Source organism: Monodelphis domestica, chromosome 7 (genome assembly GCF_027887165.1).
Source record: "Monodelphis domestica isolate mMonDom1 chromosome 7, mMonDom1.pri, whole genome shotgun sequence".
NCBI classification, from domain to species: Eukaryota; Metazoa; Chordata; class Mammalia; order Didelphimorphia; family Didelphidae; genus Monodelphis; species Monodelphis domestica.
In genome coordinates this window covers 3,255,569-3,274,100 of record NC_077233.1, presented here as the reverse complement: position 1 = coordinate 3,274,100, position 18,532 = coordinate 3,255,569, and the positions used below count along the sequence as shown (strand labels likewise).

The window sequence follows — 18,532 nt, the reverse complement described above, 5'->3', positions numbered from 1 at the left end:
AGAAGCAGATAGCAGAATGGATTAGAAACCAAAATAAGTTGTGTATGAAAGGCAAATTTGAAATGCAGACACACTTTGTTTTGTTTTGTTTTTTAAAGGAAATGAGGGTCCCTGGAGCAGAATCCATTATGTTTCAGTCGAAGTAACAATGGCGGGGATAGCAGACAAAATTGAAAACAAAGCAAAAGCAAAAAAAAAATACTTAAGCAAAAAAGATAATCAGAGAAAATAGGTTTTGCTAAAAGCTACCATAGACAATAAAATAGTATCAGAAAGTTTTGCACTAAATTTCTCTGACAATGGCCTCTTTTCTCAGATATATAGGAAACTTAGTCAAACTATAAAAATGAGCCATTATCCAATTAATAAATGGTCAAAAGATATGAATTGGCAGTTTTCAGAAGAAGAAATTTAAGCTATCTAGTCATATGAAAATCACTATTGATTATGGAAAGGCAAATTAAAACTACTCTGAGGTACCACCTCACACCTAGCAGAAATCACAAATGCTGGTGGGGATGAGGATAAAAAGGCACAATAATGAACTGTTGGTAGCGAACTGGTTCCACCATTCTGAAGAACAATCTGGAACTTGACCCAGAAATAACCACTATTAGATCTGTACCCCAAAGGAATTAAAAGAAAAAGACCTGTATGTACTAGAATATTTATGACAGCTCTTTGTGATAGCCCAAAATGGGAAATCAAGAGGATCCTCACCTATTGGAGAATGCCTGAACACGTCACAACTTAAGATTGTGATAGAATCCTACTGTGCTACTGGAAAGGACAAGTGGTGTTGGGATCAGAAAAAAATACAAAGACCTATATGAACAGATGCAAAGTAAAGTGAAGACCTGGAGGTCATTTTACATAATAACAGTAATATTATACATGATCAACTGGAAAAAACTTGGCTACTCTGATCAATGTAGTGGTCCAAGACAGTTCCAAAGGACCCAGGATGAAAAAGTGCTATACACTTCCAGAGAGAACTGAGGAACTCTGAATACAGACTGAAAAATAATTTTTTCCTTTCCTCCCTCCCTCCTTTCTTTCCTCCTTCCTTCCTTCCCTCCTTCCTCCCTCCCAACCTCCATCTTCCTCACTCTCTTTTTCCTTCCTTCCTTTCTATATGGAAATATGTTTTGCATTATCCCATACACATAATTGATATCATTTTCCTTCTCAGTAGATGGATGAAGAATGTGAGGGAGGACGTTCCATCAAAATGTTAAAAGAATGTAAAATATAAATATTTTTTAAAAAGAGGGTGGAAGAAAGAAATTGAGGGGAAAAAAAAACTAGATTTTGACTCTTCCCGGCCCTCACCCAAAGGCCTGGGGCTTTTGCTGAGGACGGTGACCTTGAGTTTCTAGTGCCTTACCTCCCTTTCTATTGCCCACTGGGCTCGTTCTCTAGTATCTTGTCTAGTCAGCCTCCTACCCGGTGCTAGGCACATAAATCTGGAGTCAGCCCTTTTGCCTCCCACAGAGAGAGCAGGTCACTTACTGTGTTTCTGCTGAACCAGGAGAAGAGGCTGTAATCCTGTAATTAATACCAGGCCTCCAATGGCAATAGGATTTTAAGGGCTATTCCTGGGATCTTATAAATTTCGTGTTTATGGAAGTGTGACTGACAGCCCCATACCCGCAGCAGCACCAGCGACTGCCTGCCTTGTGCTCTGGGGCCCCTAAATAGCTGTGTGCTTCAGGTCAGCAATTCAGACCTTTCCCCCCGGCCCGCCTCTGCTGCCTGCATGAGATCAGCAGCATGTCAGCAGGGTCTTCCTCTGGGACTTCTGAGATGGGAACAAGGTGGCTTTTAGGAGTCGGGGGAAGCGGCCCACCACCATTTCACTTTCGCTAGGGCTCTTCCGTGATCTGGGCTATCAGATCTCTTCCTTTTCCTTTCCTCCCCCTTCCTTCATCATGGAGATTCCAGTGGGCTGGGGCACATCTCTCTGGCTCCTCAAAATCTGTCAGGCAGGCCACGTTGAATACCCCCCACTTTGGGAGGTTGGTGGCACTGAAAGGGACCTTAGAAGCCATCTAGCCCCACTCCCCATTTGGCAGAGAAGAAACCTGAGGCTCAGTAGGTCCATGGTCAGGACTCGGGAGTTCAGTTCTGTGGCTTTGCCCGCTCAGCAGGCTAAGAGAGCACGGGCTAACAGTCTAGCACCATAAAAATGGGCCATCTTGGGCAGCAAATTGTAGGAGACGATCTTGGAAGCAATTTATCATGTCCAAAGAGCTCGAGACTTGGACTCCAGGACCCAGATTTGCACTTATTCCCTGTATGATGTTGGGATAGCACTTAAGCTCCCTGGGCCTCAGTTTCCTTCTCTGTCAAATGAAGTTGTTGGACTAGATGGCCTCAGAGGTGTCTTCTGCCTCTAAAGCTACAAAGCTATCATTTCCCCAGTGTAGGATGGTCACCCAGCTGACCCTCCAGCTTAGGAACGGCTCCCGTGGACCTTAGTCCTTTTGCCGTCCTCCCCTTTGGCCTGTGAGCCCATCCAGAGCAGCCTTGTCCCACCCGGGATTATGCTCTTCCCTTTTTCAGCCACCCGCGTGCTTCCTGATCGCCCCTCTGCCTCTCACCCGGACGTCCTTTTGGGAAGCGCGGCACGGGAGGTGTCTAGTTCAGAAGGAAGACCCCCCCCCCACCAACACTGTGATGCCCGAGGCTGGGGGGTGGCTAGAAGGGAGGCATATGGGGGCTCTAGGCCCAGGCTCCAGGGTGGGGAAAAGAAAGGGTTCATGGTATCAGGTGGCTCATGAGAACAGTGTCCGCTCCCCCTCGCCGCTGCCAGCTCAGGGACAGAAAGAGGAGGAAAGGGGGGAGAAATGATTCAGAAGGCCGTTTGCAAAGTGGCATGCATTATACAAAAGGGGGAAAGCAGTCATTTCGTTCAAATAGGGGCAGCTGGGATGATGGAAGGTTATTAAGCCAGCCAGATGGAGATGGGAAGGGAGCCCGCAAGGTAACATAAGCCGCAAGTGAACGTTCGAGGCTCTGCTGCCTCCGGGTGCCCGCAAGCCTCGGAAGAAGCTGGCAGCCATGCACGGTGTGGGTCTGATGCTATGCTTACATGGACCTCGGCATTCCGCTCCAAGGGGGTGGGAGGAGGGAAGAACGCCGGGAATGCTTCCTCCCTGGCCTCAGCGTCTTGTTCTGCAGCAGCTAATGAAGTTGGAGGCAAGAGCTGTAGGAAGGGCCTTGTTCGGGGCTACTCTCTTCCTTGGGGGAACGCGAGCTCCTTGAGGGCAGAGCCTTTGTGCCTCCGGTGCGGTGCGTGGCTCTGCTGCTGTCTACTTCCTAGTCCGAGCCCAACTGGCGCTTGTGGACGGAGGGCTCCATGGATGAATGAGCGTTCTCCTGGCTCTAGTTCCGGGGGCGCTTGTGCCGGAGCTCATGGCCATTTCCAAGGCCTCCGGAATCTGTCTCTAATCGCATTCTTTCCTCCTCTCCTTCCTCCCACAGCCAGTGAAACCTGCAACGACTTCCACCCCATGTTCTTCACCCATGACCGGTCCTTTGAGGAGTTCTTCTGCATCTGCATCCAGCTGCTCAACAAGACGTGGAAGGAGATGCGGGCAACTTCAGAAGACTTCAACAAGGCAAGGGGGATGGGGCACATCCAAGGGGAGGAGGGCTGCCTCTGCCCCCGGCCAGAGAGGTCAAAGGAGCTGTTTGGAGGAACCTGTTCGTTGGCCACAGGAGAGAAGGGGCGGGCCCTTCTTGCCAGTTAGGAAGAGGCTGAATGGCAGCTAGCTGTGCCTTCTTACCTGTCCTCATTTCTCCTTGGATCGGTGGGACTGGGCAGAAATTTCTGTGCCTATATGTGTGCGCACACACGTTCTTGGTTCGGTGGTCGCCATTGTTGCTTCTCAGCAGAATAACGTATGTTTGAGGTCTCTCATGAGAACTAGCTTCCCTCCTAGATTTCCTCACTGGGTCACGATGTGCTGTTTTCCCCTAAGAGGAAGTCTCAGAGGTAGGTCTTGTGGCCGTGGCTTCGCTTGTGGACGTGCCTTTCCATCGGGTGTTGGAAGTGTTTCAGCCGCTGTCAGGAGTCTCTCCCTTCTCTCAGGGGACTGGGACTGAGAGAGGTTCTTGGCCGCATCCCCAGCCCTCCAGGCTGAGCCTCATCGGTAGAAGTGTGACTGACCGTCCGAGTGCTGGCGTCTGGACCGTGGCGAGGCGGGGATGAGGGTGGGGGAAGACCTAGAACAATCCCGCAATCCCCAGGTGGTGCTCAGAATTCAGTCTGTGCCCCCTCCCTGGCAGATGCGCTTTTGGTCCTGTCAGTCCATCCTTCGGTGATGCGTCTCGTCTCCAGCCGCCACGCTCTTCTGCTCTCTGGCCCTCAGAGTTGTGGGTGGAGGAGGAGCGGTACAGACTGAGTAATGAGAGAGAAAGGAGAGTCTTGAGGTAGGCCCTCCTCCGATTCCCCCGGGCCGCTGAACTTCGTCGTCAGAATAGCACGTGCAAATGCATGAACCCGTCTCTGCCACTTCTGGGCATCTGAGCTCTCCCCGGCGGGCACGATGCCTCCGGCTCTGTAGATTACGGCCATTCCCTAGCTTTTGGACACGTGAACGTCCTGCCGGGCTCTCCCTGTCAGAGCTCCCCCGGAGGCTCCCTGGTCCTTCCAGGACCGCTCTTCCCATTGCCTAGACGCCCCAGGCGGTCCTCACCTGCCTTTCTGGTCCGATGGAGTTCTCTAGTGCTGTCACAGCCCCTCTGGTCCAGGGTTGCTCCAGGGAGGAGTCCTGTAACACCAAGGACCCCCCATGCCAGCTGCTCCGCTGTGTGGCGCTCCTCCGGAAGTCCGCGACTCCTGCAGGTGAGATAAATGGTGTGTTCATGATCGCCGATCTCGGGGCAGTGATCCGGAGCTGGGTATCAGGAGGGGGACGGCCGTCCCCGGGACGCCGTGGTCTTATTCAAGGAGCTACTGAGGTGGGGAAGAGATCACAGCCAGAAGGACGGAGACGAGAGCTCTGAGCTCCCTCGCTGCGCACCGACCCCCCGAGTGGTGGAGCTTGACTTCATACCATGTGAAGGATGGATGGATTGGAAGAGGGGGCAATGGCCGCCCCCTGGATCTGTGCCGGAAAGGGCCTGTGGTCTCGCCAGAGCGCTTCCTGTTATCTTCTGCTGCAGAATTCTCAGGTCCGTGTCCTCAGGATGGAATGAGAGCTCTTTGGCCTCCCACTGAAGGGCCCCCCGATTCCAGACTCCCCCCCTTTCCCAGCTTGATTATCCGCCACCAGAGTGAACGGTCCTTTGGCCCTCACCTTCTCCGATGGGGTTCCTGCTCTTCTTTCTGGGTCCCCCTCAGGGACACCTTCCCGTTGGCATCCCCTCGCTGAAAGCTCGCCCTCTGGCACATTTCCGTTTCTGTTTGCTTGTTTTCCAGATTAGGCGCCAGTAGGGTTTGGAGTGATGTAATCCCTGGTCTCTCCCCCCCCACGAAGGCAGGGAATGGGCTATCCTAGAACACGGGTCTCCGTGTTCCTGGTGGTGGGAACAAGCCCGCATCACTCGGAGAAGATTCACAGAGGAAACAGTGAGGGGTGCCTGGTTCAGCCTCCTCTCGGACTCTGGGGTGGGCAGAGCCCGGAGCGTCCCTCCCCGGCGCTCACTTCTCTTTGCAGCCCTTCAGAGGCCTCGTTCCAGGGCTTTGTTGGTACAGCGGTCGCCCCTCGCCGTCCTCGACGCCATTCCCCGGGCACGGACGCCCCTTCGGTCTCCAGGTCGTGGTTATCGGAGAAGGAGCTTCCAGGGATCTGCGAGCGAGCAGCTCCTTCCCCTTCTCGTCCCTGTGGGCGCAGGCCTCGGGCGTGCGTGGCCGGGGAGGCAGAGCTCCAGCGTCCCTTGGGCAGGACGGCCAGCTGCTCCCCAGAGCTGTCTCGGCTCCACCAGTGCTGGATTCGTGCCCAGCTTCTCCACGTCCGTCCAGCACTTCTCATTCCCTTTTCCAGCCTGAGAGCTGGACGGTCCTTCCTCGGACAAGTGGCATTTCTCTCGTTAGTAACGGTTTCTTCATATGACTGAAGACAGTTTTAATGGCTTCACCTGAGAATGGCCTGTTGAGATCCTTTGACCGCTGGCCGGTCGACTCGGTCCTCCGTGGATCGGAGCGGCGAGGCCTTTGTCAGAGACGCTGGCCGGAGACCGTTTTCCCAGGGCTTCCTCTGGGCCATTTGTCTTCCTGGACACCCAGAGACTTGGAACTGGAGGGAGCTGGTGGCCTTCGCGCCCCCAATCCGCCATAGGCTAGAAGGAGAGGGAGAGGAATCCCACGGTTCGGGGCCGCTCTGGTTTTCAGAAGCCTGGCGTCGCCTCGAGCCTCCGTGCCCCTGATGCCCCTGTGGGGACCCTCTGGGCCTAGCAGACAAGGCGGGCCCTCCTCTCCTCGAAGAGCCCTTTCGTGCCCCCTCGCACCCATCCGGCCCGCTCTTCTCCAGGCTAACGATCCATCCGTCCCTCGTTCTTGCTCTGGACACTCTCCCGCTGGTCAGCGCTTCCTAAGCTGTGCTTTCCCGAGCTGAGCTCAGGCCTACGCAAGCTGCTGACCAGACTGAGGGCCCTCCTTGGGGCGAAGGGGCAAGACTAGCGCCCTAGGCCATGAGCCCCTGGGCCCTTAGGGGCCCCATCGGCTCCCCCAGCGGGGTCCGTCCCTGGCCTAGCCCGGCCTTTGGGACTCGCCATGACTAGAGATGAAGACGGCCACGTTTTTGAAGCCAGATGAGAAAGGAAGTTCTGCGTCCCTCTGCCTGGAGGAAGGCTCCTCATTCGAATCCCCGGCGGGCATGTCCGCTGGGAAATGAGTCTTGGAGGCGTCGCCAGCCTGGCGGCTGGCAGGCGCGTTCAGGAATGGCGATGCCTTTCAAAGGGCGTTTCATGGCCTTCCTCTCGGTTTGGCCCACAGAAAAGCCGAGCTCCTAGGAGCACCGATGCATCGTGGGAGAGATGGTTTTCCCATTGAATGCCCCCTTCTTATGGGAGTGAAGTGTTTGGTGGCTCTGACTTCCCTTCTCGTGCCCTTCTCTAAACAGACATGGCGCCCGCGCATCCACCTCGGTGGAGGCTGTTGGCCTCTAACCAGCCCGTCTCTCTCCCCACCAGATGCAGAGCAGGAACAAGGCTCTTGAGGCAGACGGGAGGCTGGGAAGGCAGAGAGGACCAGGCAGTAGGGCGGCCCTTGGGACCCACCGTGGCCACTCATGGGACTCGGCTCTACAAGACGGGAAGAAAAGATGCAAAAGCATCGACACTTGGTAAAGCAGGATTCCCCGAGGACAACCAGAGGCCTGCCTTGAACGTTCCCTGGTCCAGGCTCCGCGCTGGCCAGCGGGCAGAGCCAACCAGCCCCTCTCTCCTCTGGGGAGTCTGGAGAAGCCTGGGGGCTCCCCCTTCTCGGCGTCATGTTTTTAAGTGCATAAAAGAGGTTCACGGGCTTCCGGGCAGCCCACACAAGTGTACCGAATTACCGTCGTCGGGAGGCCGGGTTTTCCAGAGGGGCAGCACCGTAGCGCTCCCAAGCGAGGCAGAGCCCTCTCGGGAGCTAGCTCCGCCTGGGGAAAGGGGCTCTCCCCCGCCAGCATCCTAACGGTGCCATTCCCCCATACCTGTCAGCTCCCCCGCTCCCTCCAGCCTCTTGTCCCCAGTCCCCCAGCCCCCGCCTTGGGCTTCGTGTATGCCCGCAGCTCCATGTCCTGTGGCGCCTTGAAGCTTGTCTGACTCTTTGTGTTTGGCATACAGAAGGTGCTTAATGAGTGCTGGTTGAATGATTGATCTCACTTCATCTTCACATTCACCCTGTGCTGGACATACTGTAGGAATTGTCGTTATTTCCATCTTATCGCAGCCCAGAGAGGGATCTCACTACTAGTATAGGTCTGAGGCAGGATTTGAACCCAGATCTTCCTAGCTCCAAGCACTAGGCTGCCTCTAGCATTTCTCCTTTTTACTTGTCTTCAATCTCTGCAGACTCATTGCTTCTCTTCCACCAAGACCAGAGCCTTTCTGGGCACCATGGACAGTTGGTGATGCTTTGGGCCGGCTGCCCTCCGGGCCTCTGGTCGCTCCCAGGCCCTTCTGGTGCTCTCCACACGCGGGGAGGGGCTTCCCACCTGAATCTTTACCCAACAAAGATGACCCGAATTGCTGTTCCTTTGTGGTAGGTCCAAATTAAGTGTAAATCATCCCCTTCAGTATAAGCGGGGCTTAATGAGAGGTAGGAAGGACCCGCACTCGTGACATCTGTGATCCTTCAAGTATTAATGAGATTTAAGCTCTTAAATTAAAATGTAAATCAGGAGTGAGGGAGGCAGTTGGGAAGAGAGCTTTCAGGGTGTAGATAGACTTCAATATAGGAGAGTCTTCACTGACTCAAAGGAAAGATTTCTATCCCAACGAACTAGGGAATGATAGACTCTGCGAAATGGGCGGCAGATTAGGAGCCACAGATGTTGGGCTTGGAGCCAGGAGCCCGGAGTTCAGGGGCCGGCCCTGCTCTTGGCTTCATGTCATTTCCTGGGGCCTCCGTTTCCTTATCCCTTAAATGTGGCCATTTCCTAAGTGCCTTTAGTTTTGAAACTGCTCTGGTCTCTTCTCATGAAATGAAGCCCTGGCCTTCCAGGGTCTTCGATATAGAGTGGAAGGACTGTAGAGACCATCTTGTTCAAGGCCCTCATTTTATAAGTGGGGAAACAGAGGCCCAACGAGGCAGCCTTTTCTAGTAGAAAGCGTCCCATCTGTAAAAGTTAAAATTAAATCTCAATAATTACTAATGATCATTAGAAATAAAGGAATAAAAGGGATACAGAATAAAGACCATGTGCCCATGGCTGATCAACCCATTTAAAATCCCCGCGCTTAGCTTACCACCGCCACCAAGCTGGCCAACGGGGCCAAAAAAGGGCAGGACCTTTCATGTCCCCGCCTAATATCCCCTGTCTACAGGAAGTTTGAAATGATAGGAAGTCAGTGGGCTTCTGGGAAATGTAGTTCTTTTTTTTAGGGTAACAGATTTTCAACTGTACACATGCCACTCAGCCCCTCAGTCCCTGTGCCCCATTGGACACATCCTCCTCCTTCATTGACAAAATGAGATGAGAGGTTTGGCCCAGATACTGCCCAAGTCCCCTGTAGCCTAAAGCTGTGGCTCCAGGAGGCTCAAAGAGGAGCGTCTGAGGCAGGAGATGCCTTGACCATTGTACCCAGCCCCCCTTGCCTTCTGAAGCGGGTCCTTTCCCTGACTTGGAATGGGGAGGCCTCAGCACCCTGGCCAAGAGGAGAGGACTCGGAAGATCTGTGGATCTTGGAAAGCTTCCTCCCAGGAACACCCCTCTACAGCCTGGCAGCTTCCTGGGCACCCTGGGGAGGAGAAGGAGAGCTGATCCCCTTCCAACAGTGACCTTTGCCAAGTGCCCCCAGTGTACCAGGCCCTGAGAGGCACTGGGTTCAAGGAGATAAAGATGGCACCATTCTGGGGGCCTCTTTCCTACTTAACAAACATCCTCAGCCCTTCCTTGGTCCCCCTCTACATACATGATGCACCCCCAAACCCAGCATACACGGGCCTCCCCAAAACTCCCTGGAGACAGGAACTGACAGACTGGCCAGGATGGGAAAGGACGGGGTCTTCCTCCAAACCTGGCAGGCAGTTCCCCTTACCCTGCCTGAGAGGAGACTCTCCATCAGTATTGCTGCCATTCTCTCAGCACGAGTGGGGGTTCCCTCTGCCCAGTCCCCACCCCAGCCATTTCTAGACCCCGTGACTCTTCCTCTTCACCCTGTGGAGACAGGCAGGTCAAAAGTCACCCAGGGGCCAAGCAGGCACTTGTTGAACCAGAAAGCAAACACTAACTCCAGTTGCCAGGGCAGCTGCTAGTTGCACAGGCGCACACGTGTGTGTACTCTTGTGTGTGTGTGTGTGCGTGCGCTACGGTCACCCTCCAGAGTGAGTGAACGGCAGGGCCCTCAGAGCTCGTGGGACTGCTTCCTGCCTTTGCTCTCCACCCCACAGCTGTGTGACTTTGGGCATCTTCCCTTCCGCAGACCTCCGTTTCCTCCTGTGTTGGGGCCCTTCCTACTTCACCTCCGTGATCTTATGAATTCCAGAACTGGTAAAGCTTATCGTTCCCAACTCTGATCGCCTTCAGATCTTGATTGTGCGTCCCCTCCCCTTCCTGATGCATCCCTCCTTCCCACCCTTCCCGGAGCCGGCCTGTATGAGGAAGAGGGAGAGAGCAATGCGGGCTCCCGAGAGCCTCTGATCAGGCTCCGGGTTCCTCTGGCCTCTGCCAGGAAGCAGCACACGAGCCTCACCGTCTTAGCCCTTCTCGGGGCCGCCGTGGGTCAGGACCATCCCATAACCTCCGGCTACAGTTGAGCTTTTGCTGTCGTCCTCCTTTCCAGGCCCATGGTTGGTCCCAGACCCTGGGGCGCGATTTATCCTGGCTCTACTTTCTTCATCAGCCCGGGTTCCTGAAAGCCCGTCATGTCTCTCCACATTCTTCACAGGCACCGTAATAGCTTACCTTCAGAGGCAAGGATCGGTTTCCCTACACATCAGGCTCCAATGTTGTTGCCAGTTTTAGCTTCCATAAAAAAGGCTTCTAAAAATATTTTGGCATCTGCACCTCGCCAAAGGCTCTTGGGATCCAGAGGGTCTGGCCATTTCAGTCAGTGTCTTCACATAATTCCAAACTCCCTTTCCAAGGAGACTGGACCACTGGGCCACTCCACCAATAATGCATGAGTGTGCCCATTTTTCCACCACCCCTCCTTTCTCATCTTTTATCATCTCTTAAGCATAGGGAGGAAGGAAGGGGAGGCAATAAGCATTTATAGAATGCCTGCTGTGTGCCAGACACTGTGCTGAGCACTTTACAGATAGGAACTCCTTCAATTCTGAGGTCTGAGACAAAACATTTACATCGTTTAAGTGAGGAAACACTCCTTGAGAAGAGAATTTCATATTTTATGGGATCACCCCTTTAGAAGCAAATGGCACCTTGGCGGGTCATCCAGTCCAACCTCACCCATTTTACAGTTGAAACAGATGAGGCCAGGAGAGATTAAGCACCCATCCAGAAACCAATCACTCAGGAAATACTTAGCAGAGCCACCACTTAAGCCCCCGACCTCGGGTCCTTCTTCCTACAGATTTATGACTCGGGTCCTTTTTCCTATGGGCCTTATTTCTTCCTGTGATTTTTCTGAGAATGAGGAGTACTGGCTGTCACTGACTGTGATTTTGGAGCACTGAGTCTGCGGCACTCCTCGGAGTGCCGACTGTGTTTTTCTTCCCCCTCCAAAGCTGAGCCCGCTTCCCTCTCCTTCCTCATGAAAAGCTGGTGGCAAAACCCTTCAGGTCTTTTCCAGGCTTTGCTGGCCTCCTTCGTCTTCCGTCCTTTACCACTGCTGAGGCGATTTAAGCTGAGCCTCCTTCAAAGACTTCTTTCACCGTTTCCCCTCCTTTGCTTCCTCCCGCGTGTATATTAGTTGACAGACAAGCTTCTGTTCCAAACCACGCTGTCCTGGGTCGCCATGTCCCCTGGGAAGGAGGGCCAGTGTTTGCCGGCTGAGGACGTTGCTGGGTCCTTTGCTCTCCTTCTAAATGGCAGTGGACTGGAGCTTCTTTCGGAAATGGTTCCAATCGGGGTTCTTGTTTGCCTTTCTGTGCATTTCCTGGATTTGGCATCAGCGTTCTGTTAAATAGGTCTGTTGGAGTCGTTTTCCTCGAGAGGCTTTTTTCTTGTTTTGCCTCAGAATTTTCTCCTCCTTTTATATTCCTCTGGCTCCGCGCTCCAACAAGTGGGTGCCTTGCTTGTATGTAGGTGGCCGGTTTAGGAACGACTCCAACGTTAATACAAGGCCCACCCCTGCCTGGTGGAGGTCCCGAGCAGCGCATTTAGAGCAGACACTGAAGTTTTGCATGTATTCAGTGACTGGGGAGGGAGCGAGGGCCATGTTAGCTGTCAGCTGTGACAGATCGGCGTCGCTTGTCACCAGCAAACGTTTGTCAGGGAGCTCCGGGTCCCGTTTCGTGGCTCCCTGCCACTGAGAGCAGAGGAAAGGCAGTTGTAAGAAATTACCTTGAGGGGCTGCTAATAAATCTGGATTAAGAGCAAGAATAAGGAATTTACGTCCTAAACTTCAGACACTTCCCAGGACACCCTCAATAGGCGAGGCCCTGAGGTCTGAGAATGGTGGAGAATCAGCTGCTCCCAGTAGGGCAGCTCTTCAGTTCTCTTTGCAGCCACCTCCCAGGTCAAACCCCAGCCCCTCTCTCTCCTCTGGGTTCCACTGGCACATCTCCGGGTGACCCCTGGATTTCCCATGGGCACCCCAAACTTGGCAAGTCCATAAGAAAATTCCTCATTTTCCCCCTTCCCTCTTCCAGCCTTCCCTGTTTTCTAGACCACAGCCTCGGCGTCACGCTGAACCCCACACCTTTACAGACTCAATCTTCTCTCTCTCCTCTCTATCTGTCTCTGTCCGTCCACTCTTATGGCTGCCACCTGAGTTGAAGCCCTAACCGCCTCTTGTCTGGACTAGAACTCCAGGTTTCTCACCCATCACACTTCGTTTCTCCCAGCTGATCCTCCTGCCCAATAGTTCTCCTCTCTTCTTCCTCTCTTCCTTTGCACAGGCTGGCTGTCCCCATGCCTAGGATGCTCTCCTTCCTCACTTTGATCTCTTGGAAATCCCCCGTTTCCTTTGAGTCTCAGCCCACAGTGCCTCCTACATGCAACTTTTCCCGTCCACCACCACCACCTTCACCCCAAAATAACGCCTCTGCTCTGAGTTACCTTGTGTTTATTGGTCACCCTCACACTGTGGTTGTCATAGTTGTAGTTACAGAAATCAAAGCACAAATAACAGCAATAATGAGATGTTAATGGGCAAACATGACCTGGTGATCCTTTTATAAGGTGTGAACAATTTTCTCCGTTATTATTAAAGGAAACTTGGCCCTTAAATAGCAGAAAGTCAGACACTCTTCCAAGGACAGTTAAAAGACTGAGCTGCTGGCTTCATAGGCAGCCCAGGCCAGGAATTCCTCTCCAGAGGAAAAAGAAATTCTCTGAGAAGGAATGATCTGGTGGAGGAGAGGAGGAGATTTCTCTCTCCTCCCACATCACTCCAACTTGCTTTTATTCTTCTGGTTTGGGTCCCCAAAGGATGGCTACTCCCTCAGGCCTCAGAGGGTTAACTACCAGTCCTCACTTCCAAAACTATAATTCTTGAGTCTCTCAATGTGCTTCTTCTTAAGTCATGCCAGGAGGCAAGACTGTCTTAAAAAGGCATTTACTCCCATCACAAAGGACATTAGCTGCAGAATAAAACCCCTCTCCAGAATTCTGGGGTACACTCTTCCAAAGATATAGACAGCATCTCTCAGAAAAGTACACCTAATATGGAGATCACAGGCACCCATGGAGGGGACTCTTGGCCAGGGCAACTCTCAATTTGAGTGCTGAAGGCTGTCATTGTTTCTCTGCTCATGGAGTCATTCCGAGCCTAGTCCCTGGGTGTAAGATCTCTGTTCAGCCCTGCAGTTTTACTCTCTGTTGTCTGGATTAGCTCACTCTTAAGTAGAAAGTTGGCCTCATTGTTCTTTTGCATGTCTTAATCTCAGAAGCTGCATCTTCCCTCATTTGACCATCTCTCTGTAACCATGTTTGTCAGGAGTGGGCATTCCTCCCTTTGATTGGGGAATGGCTGACACATTGTGGTATCTGTTGGAGATAGAATACTACTGTGCTCAAAGGAATAATGAGCTGGAGGGATTCCATGTGAACTGGAAAGACCTTCAGGAACTGATGCAGATTGAAAGGAGCAGAACCAGGAGAACATTGTACAGACAGATACATTGTAGTACAGTCAAATGTAACTGACTTTGCTATTAACAGCAATGCAATGACCCAGGACAATCCTGAGGGACTTATGAGAAAGAAAGTATCCACATCCAGAGAAAGAACTGTGGGGGCAGAAACAAGAGAAGAAAAACAACTGCTTGATCACATGGGTCAAGGGGGATATGATTGAGGATGTAGACTCTAAGCAATCACCCTAAGGCAAATATTAATAATATGGAAATAGGTCTTGACCAATGACACGTGTTAAACCAAGTGGAATTGCTCTTTGGGTATGGGGGGGGTGGGGAGGAGAGGGAAAGAACATGAATCATGTAACCATGGAATAATACTCTTAATTAAATAAAAAATTTCAAATCTTAAAAAAAAGTGGACATCCCTATGAGATTTAAGACCTCCTGCTTTTCCAGAGCCCCATTTAAAGTTAACATGGCAATTGAGGATGGGAAAGAGGTGAAAGAGATACCCACCCAACCCCTACCACTCCCACCCCTCTAACCCTAATAAGAGTATTTTCTCTCAGGGTCCAGGTTTTTTTTTCTCCAGCTAGATTCCCAGCCTAAACTCTCTGCAGAACCAGCAACTTAGCCTTTAAAAAAACCCAAACAAACAAACAAAAAGCACCTTGTCATCCATCTTAGAATCAATTCTGTGCATTGGTTTGAAGTTTGTAAAGTGGTATGGGTTAGGGAAGGGAAGTGTCTGAGGCCAGACTTGAACCCAGAACCTCCCATCTTCAGGCCTGGCTCTCTATCCACTGAGTTACCTGGCTTCCCCCTGCAACTTAGTCTTTTAATGGCCCTCAGAGGCATGGTGCATTATTGAGCTTTAATTGCATCAGAGAGGTTATGAATGGGTAATAACGCATTGATAACACGTTGAGACTCATTACCTCTGTCATCCTCTTTTGCCTTCTGTGACTGGAGAAGAGACTGCGTGCACACACACACACACACACAGATTGATGGATAGATACATACATACATAGATAGAAAGATACATAGATACATGGATAGATGGATAGATAGACATAGATACAGAAAGATAGATGGATGGATGGATGGATGGATGGATGGATGGATAGATAGATATTAGATAGATAGATAGATGATAGATAGATGGATGGATAGATAGATAGATAGATAGATAGATGGATGGATGGATGGATAGATGGATGATGGACGGATGGGTGGATAGATGGATGATGGACGGATGGGTGGATAGATGGATAGATATTAGATAGATAGATGGATGGATGGATGGATAGATATTAGATAGATAGATAGAGAGATAGATAGATAGATGGATAGATGCATGGATAGATAGTTGGAGAGACAAATAAAGACAGAGATAAACTGGCCTATATACACATGTATGTGTTTATACTTTACATCCATATATAATGCTATAGCTTTCTAGATCAGTAGATCTAGATAACTACACAGATACTGTATACAGTAGATGCCCACCAGTGGATCGTAACCCTGAGGACACGGGCTGTTTCACTTCCCTCTTTAAGCTAGCAGAATGCCTGACACTTGTTGGCTCTTAATAAATTTGTGTTGCTTGATTGACTAATTCCCTCATTAGTAGCATATCCGAACCTCCTATCCATGGCCCTGGCAGCCTCTTTGGACCCGACCCTCCTGTTCCTGCCCTGGTCTGGGCTCGCCCTCTTCTGTCATTGTTCCTGTCACAGTGACGCCTGGGCCTGGGAGATGGAGAAATGGTGACGGACCCCTCCAGACTTGTCTGAAATTGCTTCTCTCCCAGAGCGTGCCAGGGAAACTTGGTTGTTCCAGAAAGAGGAAGGGAGCGGTGTGCATTTAATCCAATTCAATAAATATTTACACTCACATGAAATATTGATAGCTGTTTTGGCATGGGGAATGGCGCAGATCGCCTCATTTGATCTGCAACTCCAGGGATGAGCCGATTCCGCTGCTGGCTCGCTTCTCAGGAAGAGCAGGAAGAGGTGGTGCCGTGGAAACAAGGCATGATGGATGGGCGATCCGAGCTCGGGAAGGCTATGCCCAGAATATGGCCTGTGCCCCTCTGGGGAGATGCTCTGCAGAAGTGAGCAGGCATGACAATTACTCGGGATGGGGAGGTGTCCCGAAGCTGTGGCCGTTCCTGGGAGCTCATGGATTCCCGCATGTGAAGGAGAAGGTAATGGTTGCCTTTTCTGTTCCGTGTGGAAGGGCGGCGAGCCATCGGCTCAGTGGCGGAGGACGTTCGGCTCTAGGAGCCGTGTTTGGTCTTGTGGTTTGGCATTTTGGTGCCCAGGTTGGGCCTGATTTGACCTCGGTCCCTGCACAGGTGACCATGGTCTGTCGGCATGACTTGGGCTCCCAGCCGTTGTGGGCTTAGAGCCTGCTCACTGGCCCTTGTCAGAGACGAGGCAGAATTAGAAGGGAGCCCTCGCGGCATGGGACGGCTCACCCGCACCGAGCTGCGTTTCAGATCAGTGGCTCTCTCGGGCCTTCACTTGTCACCTCTTTGCCGGGGGACTCCGAGGGCTGCCTGGCGACTCTCGCCACTTGCTTGTGGTCTGGACCTTGGACGTCGGCACCCGCAAGATCCCCTCAAATTCAATTTGCCAAACCTGCATTTTTCTGCCCGCCACCACCTTACCAGGGAGCCAGGTTTGGAAGCCGGGGGATGGGCCGATCTTGCCCTCCCTCGTGACCCCGTCCCTGGCCCTTCTCTGACCGGGCCCCCAGCCATTCCTGGCCATCTCCACTGGTGCAGCATCAGCTTCTCGAAGGCAGGGAATCTTTCGCTTTTGTTTCCTACCTCCGGCATCTGGCACAATCGCCGACGACGTACACTTGATACTTCGGCCCTGTTCGTCGATTGACTCATTGAACCCTGGTGATGCAGACTTTTGCATTAGCCTAGTAGGTGTTGCCCCTCCCCACCCCGTAACTGCCCAGATTTCCCGAGATACAGCTCTGGCCTTCGGAGTCTCCCCTCGGCCTCTAGGACAGATCTGCCGGACACTCGCGCCGTCCCCGGGGGATCCAGCCTCCTTTGGCTCGTCCTGCACCCTGGAACAAGGGCCATCCTGCCGTCCCAGGACCGGACCGCACGTGCGCCTGCAGCCCAGCCCTCACCCTCACACCGTTTCCTCCCTTCTCGCCCTCCTCCTCTTCCTTTAGGGCTCCACTGAGCTGTCACTTCCTCCTTCGTCCTCCATCCCCCTCCTCCAGGGAACAAGCGAACAATCTCTCCCCTTTCATGTTGCTTTTGGCACTGACTCTGGAGTCTCCCGAGCCCAGGACGCCGCGTGGCCCTCGTCTGCTGGTGGCTGCCCCGCCGTAAGCAGGGCTGCGGCCTCCACTTCCCCAGTGCCTGGCACGGGGGAGACACTGGGCCAACATTCCCTGATTGTTAAGTTGCTAAATTAAATAGTTCGTTGTTAAGTGAGGTAGAGTCTGAACTTCAAGGCATCCTGGGAAATTCCACAGAGCTTTCCTCCCCTGACATCCAAGCCGTGTGTTGGCCTGACCTTGCAGGCCGAGCTCACCCCTGAGGACTGACCGCAGGCCACGGTGAAGGGAAGAGTATTCCTCCTTTTGGCCTTCCTCTGCCGACTTCTGCACCCTTTCCCTCAGTCTCCCAGTTCTTTGCTCTCTCCTTTGTGCCGTGCTCCTGACTCGAGAGAGACAGGCCTCTTCTTTGCCTTGGCTCGCCCACCCTCCACCTCTTGTCTCCATCCATCATCCCCTCCTCCTCATTCACCTTCTCCTGCTCCCTCTGCCTCAGCCTCCTGACATGATGGGGTTACCCGTGTCGCCCGCAAACCTCCCTTCCCTCTCGGCCCTCTCTGTCAGCTCTCACTGACCTCCCCCTCCCAAGAAGTGGCCCTCGAGATGCCCCCATGGACACGGCCCCCTGGACGTTGGTTCTCCCTGCCCTGGCCCTCTCCTTGATTCCTGTCCTCAGCCAGGCCTAGTTTTCCCAAGCGATTCCTGGGCCAAGTCCCTTTGCAAAGCTTCCCTGCGATCCTTCCAAGATCTTGTTTTGAGTGTCGGAGAGCCAGGAAGGACTTCAGGGATCCTCCGTCCGTTTGTCTGTCCCGGCGGCGAGCCCTCGTCCACCCTCGCGGCCTCCCCGTCACTGCTGTCCAGGGTCTCGTCCGGGGCTCTCGGGGCCCAGATCTCCGGCTCCTTTCCCACGTTTGCAGCTTCCTTCCTGGCGACTTGAGCTCGACGCCCCCCTGACAAGTCCCCAAATGGAGCTCGCCATTTCTCCTCCCGAGCCCTCCCTCGCTCGGAGAAGCCTCCCAGTCCCTCAGTCAGAGCTGCAGAGTTAGCTTTGATTTCTCCCTCTCCCTCGCCTCCCACATTCAGCCAGTCGCCGGCTCCCTCCCGTCTGTTTGCCGCCCTCCCCCTCCGGGGCGCCCCCTCTCTCCTGGCCTTGAGCTGGCCCCCTCCCCCGCCTCCCCTGGAGGCCCTCAAAGGGCCTTCTGTTCGTTCAGGCCAGGAGGCGGGTGGCCGCAGGCCGTGCAAGGTTGGCATCCGGGCAAATGCTGCTCTTCCGGGCCCCTGAGGGTGGCACCAAGAGGCCGAGAGGGGCCCGGTTAGTGTCGGGGCCAAAGTGGAGAGGATGGCGGCGCCTGCCGT

The 18,532-nt window shown here is 53.1% G+C and overlaps 1 protein-coding gene across 1 annotated transcript in view; it reads left to right on the top strand.

Moving 5' to 3' along the window:
- The window catches only part of ELMO1 (engulfment and cell motility 1), a 249,632-nt gene that overhangs the window by 180,455 nt on the left and 50,645 nt on the right, over nucleotides 1-18,532 (top strand). Inside the window, 1 exon segment of the mRNA XM_056804107.1 lies at nucleotides 3,487-3,623. Within this exon segment, the coding sequence (XP_056660085.1) occupies nucleotides 3,487-3,623 (137 nt within the window).